Below are 24,863 nucleotides of genomic sequence, written 5' to 3'. Positions count from 1 at the left end.
CCAATAACATACAGCAAGTCAACATACAACATCCAAGCTCAAATTTGAGGCCACTAAATAGCATTAGCAGCACTTCTTGACTGTAAAAACCTGTTCAGTCACAGAGTGGCCATCTGACTTGATGTCACAAACTGGGTAAAGGGTTTAATAATGATGTTTTCATTCTATTGTGACACTTAATACGTTGACTTCCACCTATTATTCACATGTACTAGCCAAGGTCAGCCTTGTGAATAGCAAAGAAACATCAGAATGAACATGTATTAGTAGATTTATTGATCCCACACGCAAATCATAGTAATTATGTTTCCATGCTGTTTACTTTATATTACACCATCAGTGACCTGCTGATCTACAGGTACTACATTGTAGACGTAAATACTACTTGGAACATTGATAAAATCTATCCTGTTGCTTGAGTAACTATTGTACATCTTTATACCAAGATCAAAACTGTCACAAGGATAAAGCTTCCACTGAAGTAGGAAGTAACTGACAAAGTATTATGCCACAACTTCCCAACAGTTGAACAGTCTTCCACATGTAAACAGTAAGGCCATGTTGAATATATGGTTGACATCCACACACATCAATTTTTGTTCAAAGAAAAACGTACTGACCATCCCATAAATTGTACAAAGCAGCTGCAAAATTAGCGACTGCTGTGGAATGAAAAAAATGTCAGAAAACGAATACAAAGTCAAAGAAGATGATGTGGATGTCAAGAATTTACAGCTCATTCAGTCAGAGTTTAACCTTCCTGACCATTCCTTGATGAGGGCAACTTTATTTATTTTTATTTGGCCAACCTTTTTTTTTCTCAATTCTGAATCAGTTCTGGGGTTTCCAGAGGGTTTTATCCATATACCATCATCATATGGCCCGACTTTCAACGCTAAAAGCCACAACGACTCAAACTATGAACATCCACAATGTACAAAGTAATCAGAAAAAAAAACGAAAAAATTAAAGCCTTTGTGATGTGATGGCCAAAAACATCAACATTACACTTCCTTCTAACCCTAGTATCTAAAATAGATACGAATACACTCATATAAAATATAGAGTTTCATCTCACATGTTATAATAGTATGAACATTACTCAAAAGCTTGTTACACTGTAAGTACTTTGATTTTAAGGTTACAGGTTACATTTAAAAAATGAGAAGTTAATGATATTATAACCATAACACATTTTACCTTTGACATTTGTTTCATCTAACGTTTTCATTCATTTTTGCTAGGATCAAAGAGTAAGGGTGCTTTGCTGGATTTTATCTCCTAGACATCCATACCATGCATGACTAACTGCCATTTACAATTCAATATCCCATATTGATGAACAAATAAATACAAATACAAATGGTCAAACACTCAACATCAATTGAAAAAGTATATACAGATATTATTTTATGTACCTTGTATGTATCTGGTATGGCTTTATATATAAATTTATACATACATTTTTGTACTAGCTAAACTTGTATAGTCTCTGCCAATTTTTAAGGAAACATTTCATTCTCAATGGTCAAGAATAACAGCAGAGAAATTATTGTCACCAAATGCAGCTAAGGGTCGCTTAAAACTCAACACTTTTGTGTCAGAAAATTCATCATCATCATCATTAATTATCCTCTATTAAAAGGCCCATTCCAACATGGACATATATTGTACATTTTGCCCAATCAGCAATAGAAAAATATCAGCATCTGCATTAATCTCTGCACATCCTACATTTGTATTCCAATATCGGTGCCTGATACAGGCTCATGTGTTACTGAATCAACCCTAGCCTTTTTTGGGGCTCAACAGCTGGCAAAGGACGATTACAATTTTTGATCTGACATCCGGGCGATGAAGAAGTTATTACATGGAATAGAATCACATTCCAACATGTTTTTCTTAAATCAGCTAATAGCAAATTGTGCTAATACTATGTATACCTATGATGATGGAAACACCAGTGCTCTGATGCATTTCGGTTTTACATTGTGAAACTGCATTTGCTTCATCACCCCCAGTCAAAACCTAAAAGAGAATAACTGCCTACCCCTTTAAAAATTTGTTATCCGTAAAGGCCACAGCAAATAAATTTATGGATGGCATCCTCTGCAGACTACGAGTTAAATGCGAGAAGTCATGGCTACCACATTGATGCTGCTTTTTAAACTATCGAACTAGTTTCACTTCTACAGTTATGGCTATGTTGATCACTTGTGTCACTTCTCATTTTCCCATTCAAGTACTTTCTCAGTACGTTTACCATCTCTGGAGGGGAATATTTTTTTTTTTTTCACAATTAGGCTGAAATAAATGAGCGCGCTGATGTCATCTATAAAAACTAACTTGCTGTGGCCAAATGTACCTATTACAGTCATATTAAAAACTGGTAAGTTTTGTAACATTTTGCTCCAGAGGCCTTACTGCATCTTGCATAAATATTAACAGGTGTGTGTGTAATTTACATTATTAACTGTTGTGATATTGACTTCTGTGATGAAGTACACTTAACACTCAAATCTATAATGTAGATTCTTTCTCCTCAACCAGCACTTGTCCTTCAGGATTTCCTTGGTCTGAAAAAAATAAAACAAAAAGAGGTTATCATTTCCAGCACTTTGGCAGGAGAACATTCACCAACGAGGTACCAAAACCTCAAGTCCTGTTGCAGTGATACAACAAGCTTAAGCCGCTGGGGGCTCAAAATCAATGATTTCGAGGTCTCGAGTATGAAGACCTACCCACATACGAAATATCAAAACAATCCATCCATTCTTTTTTATTTCACATAAAGACACACACAACAGAAAACATAACATTGTTGGCAAATGATTTTGCTCAAATGTTTGTTAGGAAGGCAATAGTATCTGTGAGGAACTACACCATATTTCTCTCCCTCCCCATGCAGAAATGGACTGTCAAATCAACCTTTGTCCCCAAATTATTAAGGGTCTACCTCGATGTCATACCACTTCAAAGTGAAATTGTCCTAATTTGACACTTAATGCAACAATCTACTTCCAAAACACAAGTGTCCCCAATGGATGCATACTAGACATCCAAGGTACCAATTAACCCACATCTAGTGTGCATACCACATTTCTGGTCATTTGGCAGGCACATTTTGATGTAGGGACCCAAATATAATTTCATTAGAACAGTGAGTGAGTGTGACCCAAAATTAAGAAAAAAAAAGAATCAAATCATTTTAAATGGGTTCATGGATATCAATCAGCAAAGTACCAGTAGTCTCTTCCCCAAATATACAAATTAAAATGTACATACTCTGCTCAAAAATCATAACCAAAGAATGTTCATAGCACAGGTTAAAACCAAATGAAGCTCTGCTGCCATACCATGGACAGTTGCTAGGAGCTTATCATTCCTTTTCCCTACATAACCATTACCCATCTACCAAATCTTAATAGAAGTGAAGTGCAGTGATATGTTTAATCTAAAAATGATTTGGAAGAAAAAGAAACATATTATGACTGAAGACCAGAGTTAGAGAGAATAAATACTGGTATCTGCCTCAAGAAAGAACAGCCGGCTGATGATAAACTGGAAATTGTAGGAGCATGAGTGATCCAGGATGTGAATTGCCAATTGCTGTTGGAATTTGTGAGCTATAATTTTTTCCTGTCTAGCGATTCTGACATTTTTAGTCCGCAGGAACAAAATCAAATCGATAAATGATTTATTATTCACAACAGGGTGTATTTTTTTCTGATTTTATGAGTAACATCTAATAGGTAAACAGTAACAATAATGCAGGTACCTAGAATGGCTGCAGAAGCTAGGCATTGTTTTGGCCTTGCTCTGGGAGACATAAGTACAAGTGACAAGGGTGTCATGGTCAGAGCTGGGGCCGACAGCTGACTGGAGCCACCCAGCCCAGATGTGGACCGTGCCAGATGTCTGAGGGTGCCCAGGTGTGGAACACTACAATGGGCATGCAATTGTTTGGCACCCACCAGCCACCGCTTACCTACCAAAGTCAAACATCAGGAGTAAGTAGAAGAGGAGAGAAAAAAGGCCAGAGAAAAATGGTGATAAGAACAGATTTCCAAGAATTTAGATTAGTATTTTAAGAAAGCAAACGTGAGCAGATCAAAGACAAAGCTATAAATAGTCAGATCTATCGATGCACAATCAGTATGTTGATGTTTCTACTGTAAGTGTAAGTAATGCAACAACTCTGCCAGAGCAAGAGTAAGGCACAAAATTGTAAGGATGAAATGATGTGCACAACTCAAATTTTAGGGCAGAATTCATTTACCATAACTAACCAAACATTGACATTGTCATTGTCATCATTTTTTCAAGTTGATGTCCTTTTGAAAACCAGTAAGTGGTGAGAAAAACATGGTTGTCAACTGTGATCAGAGCTGAATATGTTAGGGTCATGGTCCTCATGCTCTGAAATCTATTAAGGCAATGTCATTGTCAAAATTTTTGATAAAGAATCCTTTTGATTTAGAGTCAAGTGGGTATCTGACTTTCAGCAGCACTGAAGTTCATTCCCAGCTCAATTGTCCTTCTCTCTGATCTGATTTTCAAAAGGGTGCTATGCCTGCAACGTAATGACCACAACGATTTGAATTTCAGTGGACTTTCATAAAAGTCTTTACATGTTATAATGCCCTAAAATTTGAGTTGTGCACATACACTGTATCTATTGATGAGGCCAAGAACTTATTGATGAGATCACATGACTGACATGCACACAAGTCTTCTCAAGACTGATCATAAACAGCATGTATACTAACCTAAACTGGTCCTGGCGGACATGTTGGTGTTCCCTGCACTGTTTCCTGTGACTATTCTGCTTAGGGACTGTCGTCGTGTGCGGAAGATCCGGAGAGAGCCGTCCTTAAAGTTGGAGGTGGAGATGGAGTACAGGATGGGGTTGATGGAACTGTTGATGGGCAGTACCACCACAGCAATCACCGCATTAAATGTTTCTGTCACAAGAAAGTAGAAAATTTACCAGTCTGAGTTTTTTGCAAGAGGAGCAAAAGAAGCCATCTGTATACATTAGGGCTTTACAACCTAGTGACTGTCCTAGCCTGACTAAAATCGCACTCCTAGAGGCCGGACCCACAGTTGCCGCTTGGGGAGGGGGTCATTAACCTCTACCAGCTAGCAAGAGATTGTGTAAAAACAGGCTACTTTACATCCATCCATCAACAGAGACGGCACACATATCTTCTTGAGACTGAAATATCCTAATCTGTTGGTCAGTTTTGAGTTTGAGTGACACACTGAGTTCATTTTAAGATGGCCATCATTAAGTCCAAGTACTATGTAAGTTTTCAAATGTACCAGAGATGTTGACCCCATGTAAAACCAGTAGTTTGAGGACAACAGTAGGGATCCAGCACAGTGAGTCCGTCAGTACGATGAAGAAGAAACGCCAGCCGATCCAGTCAGCCTTGTGAGTGGGCTGGCCTGTGGTGCGCATGCGTGTTCGATGGATGCTGCGGAATACAAAACATAAGTCATTCCGAACCTGTGACTGTTTTCACTTCCTCCAGTGCATTAGTTGTGTATTATATAGAATCTATGTTATAACTCGGCTGGGATAATGTTTGATATAGGTGGTCTGGACCAGTCCATATTTTACGGTTTCGGAATTGCACAGACTTCAAAGTTGTATTGCACCTCAGGCTTCCATCAAATGATTCTAACACACAAGTTATCCGCTGCTGACTTATTTAATTTTCACTCTGATTCTGACAAGGTTGGAATTGATGTTGTTACAATTTTTGTTCAAGGACCACAAATTTTGTCAAGTTCTGCAACTTTTGAATTGAAAAGTGTGCTTTTTCGGGAGGGTATAACATAAACAAAATACAACATGGTGCATTCTGCAATGCCCTTGGTCCAACGCCCCTGGTTCAGTGGGTCGGGCTGGAACCTAGATCGGATGATACGGAAGACACCGTATTGTATACTTATGGAATATTAGTTTTATTCACATGTTCTCACTGTTGTAACATAAGGAAGTACACATACCTGACAAACATGCAAACATAGCACAGGAGAATGATGAACCAGGCACACAAGTTGAGGCCAATAAACACCACTGCCCCGTACACCCAGCCTTGTCCATAGGGTGAGCGCAGGTGGAGAGGGAAACACACTGAGCTGCTCCCATAGAAGCAGGTCGAATCCTACACAAGGAAATTCATCATTGTCATTAACCTGTTGCCAAATTTGCTTTATCATGTTCTATAAAATTTGCATAAAAGATAATCTGTGATGGCAATCAACATACCATACCATGATATTTACACTTTTAAAACTTTTTAAAGTTCTAGATGTGTTACCAAAGTTGTTCCCAAAGTCGAGGGGACCTACTTTATTTGAGGTTATTCCATACTTTAGATAAACTGGAAAAGGACCTCAAATAAAGCAAGGATGTGGACTGTTACAGTTCTAGGTAAGATGCAAAACTATTGTACATTATTTTTGTGTATAACATTCTTCTGTTCTGAGGGATTGTGTAACTTGTGGTAGGTGATTTATAAGACTTTAGTGTAGAGACAATGCCAGCAAGGAAATCTTACAAATTTAAGCAATGATGTTGTATAGAAATCCTTAATTTTACCCAGGGAAAAGAGAAGAAAACATCTTAAGTTTTCATCCAGTTTAAGATGTGCTCAATATTGGTGGAGTCTTTCTATTAAAGGTTCCACAGATTTGCCTGAGACCTGCCCCAAAGGGGGGTTGCATACTTTAATTGAGAAAAAAAAGGCATCCATAAACAAAGAAATGCCCTTACCACCAGCCTTTCAGTCTCTGTAGCTTACATAAACAAGCAGAACATGTAGAGTATTACCTGTATGAGAAATGGTAGAGTGGCGATGAGGAGGCCAAAGAGCCAGATGCAGGCAATGAAGGTTTGGTTCTGCCTGGTGCTGGGTTCCATGGTACGGAACGGGAAGACGATGATCAGACAGCGCTCCATGGACATGTATGCCAACAGCAACACTGACACCTATAGAAACAGTCATCAACGTCACTCACTATACAATATACAAGGAAATGTACTTCAAGACTCTATAGTTAAATGCCCACCATTAGTTCTAATCTGTAATATGGATATGTTTACAAGAGTGACCAAATCAAATCCAGTGGCTCTAAGAGAGATAACAAGAGACAAATTTTGAGACAAACTAATGTTTATAACATTTCAAATTAGAATTAATCCTGCAATCATTACATGACTATTCAAGATACCTACCACCTAGTTTGGGCATCCATATAAACCTCAAGCACCTGGGCATGATTTTGGGAACGGTCACTGACATTTCAGACAGCATCAATACAAAATAGGAGTGTCACTAATGATCACTTTTTGGCATAACCTTCACCTGTGAACTAAAACTAATGCACAGTTATCCTAAGATGTCTTACCTCAGAAGAAAGCATAGCGAGAAAGCCTGAGAACTGACACAGTACACTTTCCTGCCAGGATAGAGCATGTTGGATGAACTCATTACGGTATATGACGTCACGACTGGCGATGATGATGAGGTACACACCCATCAATAGGTCCGCCGCTGAGGGAACAAAGTATTAGCAATACATTTTTAAGTTAAAATTGCTTTTCAAAAGTAGCAACATTTATTTGCTCACTCAAGATCCAAAAAGCAATCATGTCACAAACATTCTGGCAGCGTGATATGGTGGCCATGCGGTTAGGAATCTTGACTCTGAACCTGGAGGTATGATAAGTTGCAGTTGTGCCTGTGGGAAAGGCACACATTGTAGCCTACACATTGTCCCTCAGCACGAAAACCAACCAGCTGACGAGTCTACAGGCACCATTCAATGTGATGGGGAGATTTTAGGGTGAAAAATATGCTTGTCTCTGACAATTGTTGTGTTTGAACATCTTCCTGCTATCAAAAAATATGGCCAATGCTTGTCGACTGTGTGGCGGGGGCTTTACACCTGAACTTCCAACTCAATTCACTACAACGGGTGAAAATGAGAACTTTGAGCTGTACATCCATCGGCTAGAATGTTAGATGAAGGTCCTATATATGAAGACAGCCAGTCCACACCTCGAGCACATTAAAGAACCCAGAAAACGAATCCCAGTGTGAGTGGATCGAATAAATTTGTCCTGATATGCAGCTTGTACTCTTCAGTACAAACCAAGTGTGTTGCACCATGAGGCAATTTACCGAATCATGCAATACAAATTTCAAATTATGGTGTCCAGAGGATGTCATCTATAAGTTTGCTCGGCAAAGTAAATAAGGCTGTTGAATGATTGTGGGTAAATGAGAGAGACTTACCACAGAGATTCCTGATGAAGAGAGAGTGCATGTTGTTCTCATTCTTGATAAGTAATCTGCCCAGGATGACGAATGAGTTGCCTAGGACTGTGAAGCAGGCGAGGACCCAGACCACGACACGCAGAAATTCCAGAGCCAACAAGTTTTCCAGCGAAGAAATACCGTCAGACTTGGGTGAACACCCCCGTGCTTGTAGGGCATACCGGCAGTATGAGAAGTCATCGAAATAACTGGAAATGATGAGAAGACCAAATTAAAATGACATCTCATAATCTATTTTTCATAACAAAGAGAAAGTAACTGACTGTAAGTAGAAAATACACTCAAGACATCTTCAACCTGTTATAGACATGTCATACAATGATGTGAATATGGACATCATATCATATTTTTATGGTAATGGTATAAATCATAAATTTGGCATCACACTGTCAGTAAATTTTGCTCTATTTTTTTATTGCCAGAGGGTTGCTGAAGTTCAAAATCGCATGTTTTTTGCCCCAACATCTACTTTTACATTGACATGTTTTCAGGTCCTTAAGACACAGGACAGCCCCTTGGCTGTATGGCTAACATGCCCCCAAGGAATTTTACCACAGCCCCTGAGCTTGGGATAGCCAAGAAGCTGGCACAGTCTGGTATCCAGGCGACAGTAGTGCATCCTTGTCAGCCATCAGCCTGCACCAGATGTATCATTAATGCCCCTAGATCTTTATTCACAATGTCCAGCCAAAAGAAACATTGGGCACTGGCCGATCCCTTGATAAAAATGTGCAGTGAGCATATTCAGAAAGAAAATGCCCTGTAGATCTCTAGAGGTCCCAACTCACTGGGTCATCAATTTTTGTGCACTGTGACACTGCCTTTATGATAATCGATTATAGAAACTACAGCGCACTACCAAATCTTCACATCTTGATGTGCAACAAAATCACTGTTAGTTTTAGCTGGGATGCACATGTACATTTGTAGTAGTAGACAACAAACTTGGACACTAAAGAACTTACACAAAGTGTAAATTCTCCAGACTCAGCAGCACCCTGGAATGCTGACAGTCTTGAGACATCTCTAGACCTCGCAAGTCCCTGGAGGCACAAAAATCCACATCATTCATCACAGACAACTATTCATTTAACTCAATAATTGTTCTGAATCAGATTTATGTTATTGTATATGTAATTGTAAGCCATGTGCACCCATACTGCAGATTGTGAGTGAAATGCCAGGGGGCAGTGATGACAAGCACGGCTACCTGCAATGTCATTTATGAGGTAAATGTCATGATAATGTTTTGTCCTTACAAGATAAAGCACTGCACGTTAAAGGTAGTCCCATAGCCTTTTTGAGCCCATACAAGCAGTATGTTGTTCTGCACTCTGTCTAATAATAACTGCATGGTATATGTACTGGAAGGTGGAGCCCAACCTTATCCTTCCACCACCTTCTACCTCCCCAACCATTGTCAGGTACCTATTTTTATACCTGTGTGGAGTGAGGAAAGTTGCGTTAAGTGCTATGACAAATTGCCACTTAAAAGAGCCCTGAAACACACCAGGTCCCGTACTTCATCAGTATGGCCTGGCCTGTTTCTGTACTTACTAGTACTGAAAATTTGATATTTTTGTGTAATGATAATTATTAAAAATAATCACAATAAGGGGAAACAGTTCAGCTGCTTTCTTACAATGAAGTCAGGTTATCCAGCCCAAAGAACAGGTCCAGACTCAGGATCATGTCACTGTTGTAAGACAGGTTCCTGAGAGGCAGAAACAATGACACATTACAATCTTCTTCAAAACTACAGCAAACAAAGGAAGAAATTGACACAATACAAACACAGGAATGTTAATCCACAGGAATGTTAGTTAGTAAGAATGTGTCCCTGGAACATAAATTCCTGAGCACCAACATTCATGCAGACCAACATGCCTGTAGACACATTCCCATACAATACCTAGAATATGATACATTGACTATACCATAAGTCTTGTCCCTGTAGCTCAACCAAAATACCCATCATCACAGTACTCATTTAGATGTAGTAAAAAGTTTAGAAATTGACTTCTATTGCAAATTATATGTTGCTAAAGCTGGCCTAGTCTTGAACGGATCTTATTTCTATGTATCTAATAGTGATACAAAAAATATTTCATCGTACAGCAGTTTCAGGTGTCCCAGTCCATTGAAGGTTCCAATAGGGAGAGGTGCCAGGCTGTTCCAGGAGATGTCTCTGTTAGAACAATGGAAACATTACAATCACTTTAAGGCAGCAGAACACAGCTTTTGGATTATTTGTATAATTAGGGCCACAAGGTGACTAGCTTTGATGTGCACACTTAGAGATATAAAAACACTAAAAGCAACGTTTGTTTCAGATGGACCTTCATAGCCCAGGAGGAAAGTTAATTTTGTCCTGTTGTCTCCGTTGATGAAAACCGACCAGGGCACCATTTTGCCATTTTGATTGCTTGAAAGTTCATCTATACTGTTACTTAAAAAAACACCATAGTTTGCCCTTGGATGCCTCTCACATGTGTCTTTATACCCAGAATTTTGGCTGCATGTAATTTTATGTACCTGCATCAAAGACCACAGGGGATGCAGATGTTAAACACTCAAAAGCAGCACAACAGCTGGAGTCTTCATGTCATTGTACATGTAAATATATATCCTCAACTTACAGGAAATGACCAGTTTGTTCCAAAAGCAAACTATAACAATTCATACAATGTATAATATCACTCACAGTTCCCAGACACTGGAGAGGGGTGTGAAGGTATCACGGCCTATGGACTTCAAGCTGTTGTTTCTGACATTTCTGTAAAGGAAACATGACAAACAAGAAATCAAAGATAACCTCCATGACATATTGAGAACTATTGGAAATCATTCATTATTGTGAATTCTTTACTTGTTAATTCTGTGTATGTGCATTTTCTTGCCTCGGTGTGAGACTTTGGACCCAGGCAAAGCCTACAGCAACAACTTTGGAGCCAGGCCAAAGCAGCCTTCCTATCTGGAAGACCCCAGTCACACCATTTTCCATCTCACAACCAGCTCCCCAAGTACTCTCCAATCAAATAAGCAATATCAGCCTATGGCTGAATAAAATGTGCCTGACAAGGTCTGAAAAACATCATGATCAGGTTACAAAATAATTTCAGAGGCAATTTGAAATGCTTGTCTTGATATCTTATCAACAACCGGCCTTCTTCAGAAGTTATTGTGAGTGTGTGTGTTTCTATACAGATAGGTAATGCATGGTTAGGGTACGTCTAAATGGGGTTAGTAAGAATCAGAACAAAATACATGTAGTCACATCACGTAATTCACCACAAAAGTCGGCTGGTAAGAGTATGTGTTCATTAATACACTTTGGAAAATAATTCCTCTTCAGAGTTTTAGCCACAAGTGGAAAAGTGGACCAGGTGAAGTTATATACATGATCATGAGGTGAGGTCATACATGTATAGATTATCAGCAACAAACTTTTTTAAGAAACTTACACAACTGTCAAGGAACTGCATCTGGTAAATGAAGATGATGTCAGCTGTTCTATGTCATTCCCTTCCATTTCCCTGGTACAGAAAGAAAAATGTCAGTTTGATGAGAACAAAATTGTTGCCCACTAATTTCTGTCACAAAAATGAATGGGAAACTAATATCTGTCACATAAATGGTCACCTTTTTACGTTTATTAGCATACATGCATGTAGCACACTCCATCACTTTCATTGCACTATTAGCCATGCTGTGTCCACACCACAATGTTTTGTGGCACCATTTATGTAAAAACAAATGCAGCAGTACATTGTAGTAGAAGTTTTGTACATTTCTACTTCTTATCATGCACAGCCTCTCTTGACCTTCAGATACAACATAAAAAATCATTTGAGTATTACAAATCCTGCATCATTGGAGCTGTATACATTTTGCGAAAGGTATATACACAAATGTATCTATATGGTGGCCCCATGTTCAAGTAGGTGCCTTAATCACATTACAGCCTCATTACTCAGATGGGTACCTACTATCTGTACTACAAGGTGAATGAAAGAATGAGTTTACATGTCTGTACTTACAGCCACAGTAGTGCCGGCATGTGGTCACACCACAACCCAGATGGTAAATTTTGCAAGGAGTTGAACCGAAGATCCCTGCAAGAAGTCATAGTAAGTGTTACATACAAAGGAACATGCAACAGACAACTTGAAATGCACCTAATGTCCAAAAATGGTAAAATGCAAAAAAGCATATGAATGGAGAAGATGTTATTAATAGTAACTTACAACCAGTTAAGGCTGTTTAATCCTTGGAATACATCCGCATGAAGAGACTTCAGCTCATTCCTCTGCAGGTAACTATCATACAAAAGATTTGTTATTTACTATATAACTCTAGTTCACCTTTATCCGTAGTGTAACCTTTATCCGTTCTTTTAAAGAAAGATGTATTTAGGGGTATCAAGTCAACAGATGGTGGTTTGAAACTGCAATATTTTGAAAATAGCACAATTTGAAACTACCGTCCATCAACTTGATATCCTTGGATACCCTGTTTAGCAGCACAACAGAAATAGGTTACCCCGCGGATAAAGGTGAACGAACTTTACAGTACGTACAGTAAAACTTCTGACATGGATTTTGTTCCTATTTTAACTAGAAAGAAATCCCTGAATTTCATTAGAGCAATAGTGCTGCACCTGCACACCTTAGTTTTTTCTTTCTCACCTGATGTTACTGGGTGTCACCAAGGAGGTTGAATAGGGGACCAACAAAAGATATGAATTTTGGTAGACAATCATAAACGGCTTCATACTAATAACTGTACCTAGAAATTTGAGTTATGTACCATATTTCTGAGTGCTATTGATCACCCCTCTTAGCATTCCCAGGTACATTTTCTATTCAGATTGGGCATCATTACTTTTGATCCCAACACAATTTGTGTTGGGACTAGTACATGACTGATCCAAAGCAACAGAAATACAGAAGAATTCTTACTTACAGCCATTTTAGTCTCTGTAGTCCCTGGAAGGCTCCAGCTGGCAGGGTTTCTAGCAGGTTTTCTGACAAATACCTTGCAGTGGGACAATATCATCAATTTTACTTTGATTAACTATATAATGGGTATATGATGACCTTCATTTCCTGTATGTTCCATGTAATTATATCATTATGTAAAGCGTATTAAGATATGAACAAGAGAGCATTGTGCGTGTGTGTGTGTGTGTGCATGTACGTGTGTGCGTGTACGTGTGTGTGTGTGTGTGTACGTGTGTGCATGTACGTGTGTGCATGTACGTGTGTGTACATGTACATGCATGTAACTCTTGTAACTCAGGCACCCTTTACACCATGGTAAAAACACTGGACATGCTCATCCCAAACTACACACTCTCAACATACGGAACTACATGACTGTGGTTAATATGTAACACTAGATGCCATACTTTGTACTTTGTACACTTGTGGTGTAATAAAGTTATTATATCAAAATAAAATAATCTTAAAACTCACAGCTGGCCTAGATTGGTCAGTCCTTTAAAAGCTCCTGCTGGGAGGGTCCTGATCCTGTTACCACGGAGATTCCTGGATGGGGGAGAGACAAATAAACATGTCCAGCAAGGTCAAAGACCCAAAGTTGCCCAAGGTCGGATAATCTCTGAGATCAAGACTGGTTGGCCTTACCCAGAGCCAGACAGCAAACAAGAAATCAAAGATTCCTCATACCTCAAATGTAGAGTGTCTATAGTTTTTATGAATCTCTTAATGTCAGACCTACGAATGTAACCATCACAGATGTTAGTGATCCTCTCTTTCTCTTCTTAATTCAATAACCAATAGCTGTCTTTCTCCTATAAGAGATCATTCGTTCGGTGGTCTGCTAACTAGCTGTCCGTGGACTATACTACTTATACTGGTTCTAGGAAGGGGATGTCGACCTATAATGCTGTAGTACCTAAAAACACTGATAGGAGACCCAATATCACCATGTTTCTTCAGTACCTCAAACTGAAATTCACTTCAGGACCAAAATTCACACCAATCCATCAAAAGAACTTCAGTTATGGAATCGATACAAAAAGAGCCCAAAGCAGTACCCGCATCAGTTATAAACCTCCTTCCCTTAACTTAATAAAAGATATTGAATATTCAATGATGGCATATTTGCAAACCTATTGTATGCTTTTATATCATACATCATAAAACAAGTGTACAGAAAGTGCCAAATGGATAGTGCCAAATGGAACAAAGCAGGAACAAAATGTAATGAAATATGAAGCAAACTGAAATAAATCCTATGACTGATTAGGAAACAGTTCCCATAGTTTTGTTCCATTTCATACTTTCTGACCGTAATGAACCATAATGAAACACAAAAAGTAAAAGATTTAAACTTACAGGCTCCGAAGAGCTGTCAGCTTGCCAAGGGAATTGTTCTGGAGCGATTCAATCAAGTTGTGCTGCAAGTTCCTGCAAAGCGCAAGAAGATAATAAAAGGGACAGTTAAATGACATGAAACTATTGGTTGTCAACAAGTGTCCTCACTAGATGGCCTAAATAATTATTGACATTGGTGGCATGTCATGATTCAGGCCAAACACCTTGCTATCGTGCCACACAACTCCACTAAAGCATCTGTCATGTATCATTCGCCCTAATGTTGATATACCGGTAACCATGGGCAGGCATTTCTTGACGATTCATGCAAAATATCAGGTTTAAAAATTTGAATGTAACTTTATTGTAAGGCTTACAGTACTAGTACTTACAGCCTGGTGACATCTTGAGAGATGTTGGCAGGTATGGAGACCAGGCCTAGCTTCTCACATTTGATATGTGTGTAGATACACTGGCACAGGTATGGAACTACAGGCAGGTCTAGATCTGTTGCAAGAATAAGTAGCAAAATAAGCACATCCCTCAACAGAGATGGAGGACACTTTAGACTTTCTACTAGGCACTTAGGCAGGTAGGCATAGACTTTCTGCAACTTATGATCCACTGTTCACCAAGTCACATGTTATGTCACGAGATGTCACACATCAGTAGATTGCTCACGACTAAAGTTTGGGTATGTTGAAATTTCTTGTATTTACTATTTTACAGGGCAACTTTGATCCAGTGTCTTATACACAGTGAAGCACTCTTTTGAGTTGTGTCATAGGAAACATATAAAGAGTACTTACTGGAACTGTTGTTTATTTAACAAACATAAAGTTGTGTAGTAGCTGTCAGCAATATTGAATAACATATGTGATAATTACAAGGTCATATAGCAATAATGCACAGTAACTGATGGTAGAAAACAGTGTCTGACTACAACTTAGTACAAGGGCTCACTACCAGTCATGTCAAACTTTTTTTTCAAAACTTGAGAGCTTCAAATGTTAGATTGTTTTAAACAATGAACTTTTTGTTAACCCTTAGTGTATATGCAAGTGGATGTAATCTGGAAACAGTGACCAAGGATTATGAAGGAAGTAGGTCATGTATGACGCATGAAGACAATTTGCACTTTCAGCTTTCAGAGGTATTTACGCTGTGGTGTTCACATGAATCGTGAGTAGGGGACATACATGTGATTTTGATTGCTCTTGAGAGCTAACTTTTTTTCTACCTAAACCATTTGATTTATGTGTTCAGTAATGTAGTGATGGTCACCTATAGATAACTTGATGACGTCATCCATATGGTCCAAAAAATCATATTTAGAATTCTTCTATGGCCATCCATCAATATTTGTTACGACTCCTTTCTTTATTAATTCATTAATGAGAAAACAATGGAAGGTCAAAATGCCAATTTAGCCAGGTAGAAAAAAGTCTATCATTTATGTTACTATCAAACATATGGTAAGAGAGAAATGTCTTACGGCAGTCCCTTGGAATTCCTGCTGAATCCAATGATGGGTTTACTACCTGACTCTGCAGGTGGTCTGGCCATCCATTGTTGTCTCCTGAAATAGAAGTACTGTAAATGTAATTTCACGGGAGTGGGAAAAAGGACTGTTCGCGGTGGTTTTAAGTTTGTGGTAATACCATGCACTGTAGTCTCTAAGTCTTGCTGCCATGAAAAAATGTTTGCGGTGGTTTTACAATTTATGTCTGTGGTGAATTGGCAATGTGAAAACCGTGAATATAAAACCACCGAAAATTTCTGCATTTACAGTACATAAAATAACGTTATATCAACAATATAGAATTCAGTATAGCCAAGAATGTTACAAATAATATGATCAATTTACAAATTCATGTACATTTTACATACAGTGCTATTATTCAAGGAATTTGACAGGCAATATGATAATCAACTCTGAATCGAAATAGCATAGATACTATGTCCTTTCATAGATTAAACTGCTCAGGCACAGGTCAAAGGCGAGGGCCCCTTGTAAACAGTTCTTGTCTTGACCCAAATGTCCATATACATATGTGCATATGGCCTTCTTGGGTTCATTTGCATAACAATGTCCAGACTTGTTCAAATTTTGGACTAAGTGAACACTGACCTTTCAATTTAACCAACATAACAATGTACAAGACAACAATAATAATAAAACAAGATGGCGCCCGCGTGACGTCATATCTAAAATGGCGGCAGCATTTGACGACCATAAAAACAAAATACGCTTTACTATCACATGGTTGCTAGCATACCTGTTTGGCTCTGAGTTTCTGATAAGATAAATATTGGACTTAGAACCCAAACACCCTAAACGTGATGATCAGACTCACCACAATTGACTTCATCCGCGCCATTGCTGCAGTCTTCCTTGCCATCACACTGGAGCTGTAGAGGTAGACACGTGGGCAGATTTCCACAGGGAAACTTGCCCAACTCACAGTGTGTCCGCGACTTCGGCTCTGGTAACCCTGCAACAGACAGATGGGAAAATCAGGACAAGTTGGCATGACACTGCTATATGTAGGTTACTTCAAGGAGGTTAACCTCCTTGGGTACTTAGACAGATAATGTGCTCCTGACGTGAAGCGACCGACATAAACAGGACAATTGTCGTAATCACACGGGGGCGCAAAATGGCTCGCGACCTTAGGCCAAGCAAATTCAATGTTGTGTTTTCTGTTTATGGTGTTTTCTGTTTCATCTGAAAAAAAAAGACAAAAATTGTTACCATAAAGAAATGAGAAAAGTAAGCCCTCATCTGATTTGATAATTCATTCAATGCAGACTTCTTTAACAATTCCGCTGGGGAATATGTAAACGAAACAGGCTTTTTGGTGGCTATTGAAAAATAACAATAAAAGATGAACATCAAGAAAAAAGGTAGACAGGAAGGATTTAATTTTTTTTTCATATTCATCCTTCATTCCTTTTTCAGTTTTTTTATTTTCATGTCAATGCCCGTCTTAAATTCAAAGGGCTATTCGCAATATAAGGTGGGGATGTTTTATTTTCCCAACCGAAACGTTTAGATTTAGAGCAATTTTAGCTTCGCCCATTACATGTATAAAGCATGAGTTACTATGCTAATGAAAGAACAATAAAGAATCTATTGTTCGGTAACTATTTTCTGTGTCACAGTGTGCGTTCAGTCACTTATTCAACCTTCCTGTCACCGCTTAGATTTCATAATGAAGGCAGCTTTTTTTGTCAAACTTTTTTTATTCGCTGGCTCGAATCAGTTTTCAGATTCCCAGAGATCCATATAATGAAATCAGCATGGCCTTTTCAGAAAACTGACGTCGATTGGAAATTGATCATCACAATGATTTAACTTTTTTCTATACTGTGGATATTGATAGAATGCTTCATGCTATATAACTCTGCTCCGAAATTTGAGTTGTGCACCTTATATCTGGAGAGACCGAGAACTTATAGTTCACTTCTCGTAGTCCATGTACTTTCCATTCTCTACCCCCTACGCTACTGGGTGCCGCCTGCAAAGTGATGGTCACTCATTCTCTCATGATTATGTGATGATCACAATCACTTGAAATTTGATGGATATTGATCAAAGACTTCATCATGTTCATACTGTATAACTAACGCTTGCATTTATGCAACGTATTGCAACATCTGAAAACAACATCATCTCTCGCTTATTCCACTCAGCTGCCTTCATCCACATTCTGGACACACTACATCAGTATCATATTCAAAAGCCCCGGCTGATCACACTCAACTTTCTTGTACATAACTCTGTATTTGTGTTGTCGTACGTGTGTCTTTTTTACATTTCTTGTTCACGTGATATGGGCCAAGTGCCTGCAATAAAAGTTGAAATGTAAAAAAAATAATAACTGTGCACCAAAATTAGAGTTGTGCGCCTTATTTCTGAATGAGGACCAGAACGTTTTGATCACCCCTTGTGGGTGGGTTTGGGTGGTCTGGAGGCCAGTGTCCAGGGTGGTGGACATCAGTCAGTAATCCCAGCTGCGTTTTCAGGTCACATGTTTGTTGTGAGGGCCGGTCTTTCCTCTTCATCAATCACTTATATAGGTCACCAACAGACCATGGTATGTCACGCCGTTACAGTTTAGGCCATGCGAATTTGATTATATGGATGACACCCACGTGCGCATCAATTGTCGGCCATTTCCAAAAATAAGCAAATATATACCATGGATTGCAAAAATGAAAATCAGAAAATGTGTACTAATTTCAAAGAACATGACAAAGTCAAAGAAGACGTGAAAAGAAAAACAATAAAGAATCTATTGTTCGGTAACTATATTTTGTGTCAGTGTGTGTTCAGTCACTTATTCAACCGCCCTGACCAATTAGATTTCATAATGAAGGCAATTTTTTTGGTCAAATGATTCGCTGGCTCGCATCAGTTTTTAGATTCCCAAGGATGTTATCCATATAATCAAATCAGCATAGCCTTGCCAGAAAACTGAGATGGACCGAACTATCAATGGAATAATCATGGGTAAAAATAGCGTCCAAACAACAAACAAAGCCATTATCGAAGGGCTTCTTAATAAGACAATTGCATGTGCACACAGGAAATGGGAGGGGTGGTCTTCTTCGAAGTCCTCCTAAAAACGCAAACGGTTGAACTTTCAAAATCCGGACCCCTAGAAAGCTTGCGTCTTTGGCGGTCGATAGCCTCGCAAATATCTCCAAAAGAACATTTTTGTTTGCGGTCCCAAAGCATGTACAAAGGAACACCCCAGTAACAGGATTCAGGCTACGGGCATGCAGTGTACTTCAGCGTCGTATTGTTTTCAGGCCATTGGTACACGAACTTTGCAGATACACGCACTAGAAAACATATTTGACCCTGTTGGCGAAGAAAATACGTACGTACATGCACTACAGCCAAGAAGGTTAGAACCTTATTGGTACCGCTAATTACCCCCATTTACACACCGCCGGCCAGCTCACGGCCGTCGCACAAAATATTGTAATTAAATGGAAACAAGAAACCCACAGTGTAACCCGCAGCACCATGTTGTTCACACATGGTTAAAGCCCCCAAGGTCGTTTGTGTCCTCGTGGGAAGGAAATTGTGTTTGATCGGCTTCCATGAGGTCAATCGTTGTGATTACAGGGACGAGATTTGGGTTCATGTCCGAACAACCTGCCCCCATTAGAGGGCGTCGAACCCAAGTGGTCGTCAACTGCCATCACAAAAAGCGGGAAATGGTGCGTGTTGGCTGAAATGTGGGTACTTGTCTAAAAGCTTGCAAGCTGAAAGACATTTTGATGTTGAGAGAAGTGGCGGAAATCGGAAACATTTGAGTTTTCGAACGAGCACATCATCAACACTGGAGTTCAACTACCCCATGCCTTCGCCAAATGATGCTAACCTTTACAAGTGACGTATTCCAGTAGTTTCTCATTGATTATGCTAATGAAATGCATAAACTATGTCAATTAATGATCCTTTCTACCAAAATTAGAAAAGCTGTTCAAAGTATGAAAGTCATATCTTTGCAAAGGAGACATTGTGAAATACTGTGTTCTGGTACCCTATACAGAATACCAATTTTGTCTTCAAATCGCAAAACCCACAAATTGCAGAAAAAGTAGTTGTCTATACAAAACGCACTTTATAAGCCAATGGCCCTACTACTAGACGAGTCCTAGACCAGACAAGATTTTTTTTCACTCCATTGAAAGTACCGGTAATACAAAAATGCGTTTTTTTTAACATAAGCGCGTTCATAATGAAGATACAGAAAACCTCCTCATATTATTAATTCTTTGTAGAGCACATGCTCCCTATATCATAAGAAATGAATTGCAAATGATAAATAAACATGCGTTCTTTGTTTATAGCAATTTCAAACTAGTCGTTCCCAGCAAGAGGCACTTTTTCGCTGTTTGTGTACAACCGCACCACTCAGAACGTAGGGCTGTGTACCTCCGACATTGCGCGCGGTTGCCAAACATTACCTGCTAATTTCTTCAGTTACGAACTTTCACCAATCGAAATTTTGAAATCGGTTGGGCTGGCTGAATGGTAATTTCTCGCAGCTAAATTCTCGCTTCCGTACCACCGTTCATTTTTGGATCGGTATACTTTTACCCACTCGGAGTTTTTACTAATATCACAAAACCCACCCATTTTGCACAACTGCCTTCAAGGAAGAAGTAAAACCCAACAAAAGTAAACGTTTATATATAGTACGTAGTACCTTATGGTGGATTAGAAACTAGTGTGTACTGTATGACTTTACATCTACTTTGAAACTGTAAGTACAATAAGCACTCCTCAGCAAACACCAGATAACTCTTTTTACAATAATTTCAAACACTGTCCATTGTCACATTTATGTCCCCTGTGTTTCTACTATGAATTTGTAATTAGCACTTGAGCACGAATTTTCAAATAAACTTTCCTATATTTCTTATGCATAGATCTATCTGTATAAAAGGCTTTTCTGATATTCGAATCTTTTTTTAGATCTATATTCTGATATTCAAAATTACCCGTAGCACACGAAAGAAGAATGTTGTAACTGTAACCTCAATTTTGGAAGATTACCGTGCAGATATTTGATTCCCGTACATGTGGTGTGCCGCACAAGATTTGGGCCAGGTGTTTACTGGAGCCGTGCCGAGTAAAATTCCGGAGAGGCCCGCCAGCCGCACTCTGGACTGGGTCATGGACGCGGTAGGCGGCGCAGCTCAGGCCAAGGCCAAAGGAAATAAAAATACAGAGGAAAAATATAAACATGCCAGGTCCAAGTTGGCCAAAAGAGTGCACAGGGTCAAAGGGGACATTTTGCACGTTGGCCTGCCTTGTGGTTAGGATTATTGTACTCTCCAAGTAGAGGTTGAGTCGCGTAGATATATTAAAGAGGAGCGCCGGTGTAATTTTTCCGACTACTATTATATCTACGCGACTCAACCTCTGCTTAGAGAGTAGGGTTATTGACCCACTGGAGGTACTGAGTTCGAAACCCCGACAGGTCCCGATGCTGTCTCCTTGGAAAATGCACTTAAACCTAACTGCGGCTCGGGACTCCCTCCTCTCTGATAGGACGTTGAATGGAGTGTTGTAGAGTTACACATCGATCATTTAAAAGAACCCATCACACTTCCCGGTGTGAGTGTATAAAAAATCTGTCCGAATACGCAGCTCATACAGCTGATGAGGCGGTTTACCGAGTATGCAGTGTAAACTAGCAACCAAACAAACAAACAAAAGGAAGAACTGGTTGTCATCACTGATGAACCAACAATAAAGAAAAACTTGCAAGAGCGACGGAATCTTTTACTGACAACGAGGAAGGCCAGCTTATATTTTTATCAACTGCACCGAGAGTAAACACATCCGTGAGCGCGCGCACACTGGTGCACACGTACAAACACACTGAACATTTGACAACTTGACATCGATGTTTCAAACAGAGCAGAACTTTGAGAGACTTTGATACTGTTGCTTGCACTATAAGTACCCTTAAACTACACCGCAGTGCCAGAGCAGAAAGTATATATGCCATGATATATCTTAGGGAAAAGGAGAGTCCCTGTTGTATCCGACTGTATTCCTTTTCTACACTTGACTCTGACTACACGTGTTCATGATTTCGCTGCTTATCTAGCCTAAATTTGAAGTCGGTCTCAGTGTTTCCTTCAATCATTTATCGCTGTAGACTGTAGAGTATTACAGTTATTTTCACAGCCCTAGCTAATACTGAATGATAATCTTTATTGCAAGTTCATACCCGAGGGCTAATTGCAGACAAAGTAAAGTAGTAGTATACATAATTTCATACTTTACAGAGATAGATAAAACAAAACAGAAATAACGTATAATCTAAATCTATTTCTACTTAAGCTATTTGGTGGGTTTGATTTCTATTAAATGACTTCCCTCTGGTTCTATTCCAAGCAAGGGTAAGCGTGTAACCCCCACCCCCATTAGACCCTCAGGCCTACGGTTGCAGAGTACCTGAATCACTGAATGAATTGATAAACGCTAACGAGTGAACGAATCATTTATTGTAATGGTGAAAATGTAGGATTGAATGGGTTCAACAATAGTCGGTTTGTCAAAACACATGAGGAATATGGATATTAAGTGCAACCCATATATCTTAAGTGGGGGATTGTAGTTCCTATGCTATGTAAGTAAATAGGATATATTTCTGTACTCGTTTAACACAATTGAGTCTTTCCGCGATATAACTAAATAGGATATATTTCTGAACCTTAACACAAGTCAGTCTTTCCGGGATATAACTAAATAGGATATATTTCTGAACTTTAACACAAGTCAGTCTTTCCGGGATATAACTAAATAGGATATATTTCTGAACCTTAACACAAGTCAGTCTTTCCGGGATATAACTAAATAGGATATATTTCTGAACCTTAACACAAGTCAGTCTTTCCGGGATATAACTAAATAGGATATATTTCTGAACCTTAACACAAGTCAGTCTTTCCGGGATATAACTAAATAGGATATATTTCTGAACCTTAACACAAGTCAGTCTTTCCGGGATATAACTAAATAGGTTATATTTCTGAACCTTAACACAAGTCAGTCTTTCCGGGATATAACTAAATAGGATATATTTCTGAACCTTAGCACAAGTCAGTCTTTCCGGGATATAACTAAATAGGATATATATATTTCTGCACTTACACTATTCATCTTCCCGGGGGAAGATAACTTGCTTTTTTGGCATTAGGCACGTGATCGAGAATGTGAGTTTTGTTTTCCTCCGTGCCCCCTCCCCCTTGAGAAGTGTCCTAGTTCTCATTTATAGTGAAAATTGGGTCAAAAAAGCAAATGAAAGCTTCGCAGAAAGGCTCCCGGAAGCACATATGCTGCCACTTTTCACGAGAAAATATGACATTTATGTGCAGAACTGGTCCTGTCTGAGTGCATACAGAAGAACCAGGTAAACAGCAGATTGATGTTGAATAACCCTGTTTACATGGAAGTGTGTCAGAGCTCGGGCAGGTCGCACATGGTCCGAATTTTCGGCCGTCCGATATCTGTCAACCCGATTCCACATGGGTAACGTACAATTAACATTTGAAAAGTATCTTAAACATGCAAAAGCCTAACCAAAGTCCCGTGCCAAAGTATTGCTGGGTCGATACGTGGTTTCTTGCAGGGTGTGAAAGGATCAAACTGATCGATTGAAGAGAGTAGAGACATATCAATTGCAAGACCAATCCAAAACATGTTGTGATAACCCCGGAGGAACTTTATTTTAAACCATCCAGGACAAATCCGTATGTGTCGAGCCGTCGGGAACAGGTGAGGTGGACAGCAGTGATCGTGGCGTGGTTGGGAGTCAAGTCAAGTTTGATCCTCAACCAAACTACGACCACTGCTAGGTCTCCTCCCTACCTTTACCCAATCATTTCACAACCCATTCCAGACCCCCACAGCCCTCTTTTGACCACTTGAATCATTCAACGAGTTCCGACATTTCAATCGACCAGTAGTCAGCCAGCTGCTCCGAAAATCAACTGCGTGGCTGTCACAAAGGCTTGTTCTACCTAGCCTCTTCTCGGTCATAATCTCTCACCTCCGCGACATGTCGTTTGTACAATACAGACAGGTATACAGTAGTCTTACGTACCTGTACACACACAGGTGTGCAGACACACGGCCAGGAAACAGATAACACAGCGCGCCCATCCCATTGTCTTCTCCCTGGCCGGGAACGTGGTGTAACTACAGACAGGGGGAGTCAGTCTGCTATTGTGGAGCCCTGGTGAAGGAGGTCACACGCGTACGTTAGTGTGGATAACTACATGCAGCCCCGTGGAAGTGACTTGAACTAAAAATGGCTCATGTAATGACTGAAAATTGGTATCACGTGATTTTTAGTCAAATTGACCGCCTCAGGCTTGAAATATGAGACCAATGAGACGCACAGGGTTATGAAAGTAAGTAAACCTACTTCCTTTGGTGTCATGTGAGAAATTGTGTTTTTCCAAGTATTGAAGAGGGCGCAATCGTTTCATTATAGCGATGATTTGAGAGTCGGTTGGAATATTCTTGTTACCTTTATTTCGATATGTTTGTATGCATGTTGACGGATGCTTGTGGATGCACAGTCATGACAGAAGTTGGATTGTGTTAATATTTGGTAACGTCAGG

At 39.4% G+C, this 24,863-nt stretch overlaps 1 protein-coding gene across 3 annotated transcripts; it reads right to left on the bottom strand.

Annotated features, from left to right (window-relative positions):
• Positions 1-253: 253 nt before the first annotated feature.
• Positions 254-24,565, bottom strand: LOC118412516 (relaxin receptor 2-like). Of its 3 annotated transcripts, XM_035815406.1 has the most exons (22): positions 24,340-24,565; positions 17,053-17,190; positions 16,191-16,274; positions 15,088-15,202; positions 14,717-14,788; positions 13,832-13,903; positions 13,320-13,391; positions 12,602-12,673; positions 12,395-12,469; positions 11,819-11,890; positions 11,059-11,130; positions 10,471-10,542; positions 9,997-10,068; positions 9,320-9,397; positions 8,313-8,542; positions 7,423-7,568; positions 6,845-7,003; positions 6,019-6,176; positions 5,326-5,480; positions 4,770-4,964; positions 3,779-3,988; positions 254-2,576 (listed from the first exon to the last, which is right to left on the bottom strand). In XM_035815406.1, exons 1-22 carry the CDS (start codon positions 24,401-24,403, stop codon positions 2,521-2,523), a joined length of 2,439 nt encoding a protein of 812 aa, XP_035671299.1. In that variant the 5' UTR covers positions 24,404-24,565; the 3' UTR covers positions 254-2,520. The 3 variants fall into 3 exon arrangements, with proteins under 3 accessions (XP_035671299.1, XP_035671300.1, XP_035671301.1); XM_035815407.1 differs by lacking the exon at positions 3,779-3,988 and having other exon boundaries at positions 24,340-24,563; XM_035815408.1 differs by lacking the exons at positions 15,088-15,202; positions 24,340-24,565 and having other exon boundaries at positions 17,053-17,345.
• Positions 24,566-24,863: the final 298 nt, after the last annotated feature.

This window comes from Branchiostoma floridae, chromosome 3 (genome assembly GCF_000003815.2).
Source record: "Branchiostoma floridae strain S238N-H82 chromosome 3, Bfl_VNyyK, whole genome shotgun sequence".
In the NCBI taxonomy this organism is placed as follows: domain Eukaryota; kingdom Metazoa; phylum Chordata; class Leptocardii; order Amphioxiformes; family Branchiostomatidae; genus Branchiostoma; species Branchiostoma floridae.
This window is presented reverse-complemented; position numbering and strand designations above follow the sequence as displayed.

Coding starts and splice junctions, on each gene's coding strand:
- LOC118412516 (XM_035815406.1), bottom strand. CDS start 24,403: ATGGGATGGGCGCGCTGTGTTATCTGTTTCCTGGCCGTGTGTCTGCAC. Junction 15,203..16,190: donor AGGAATTCCAAGGGACTGCC/GTAAGACATTTC, acceptor TTCTTGCAACAG/ATCTAGACCTGCCTGTAGTT. Junction 13,392..13,831: donor CTGACCAATCTAGGCCAGCT/GTGAGTTTTAAG, acceptor TCCCACTGCAAG/GTATTTGTCAGAAAACCTGC.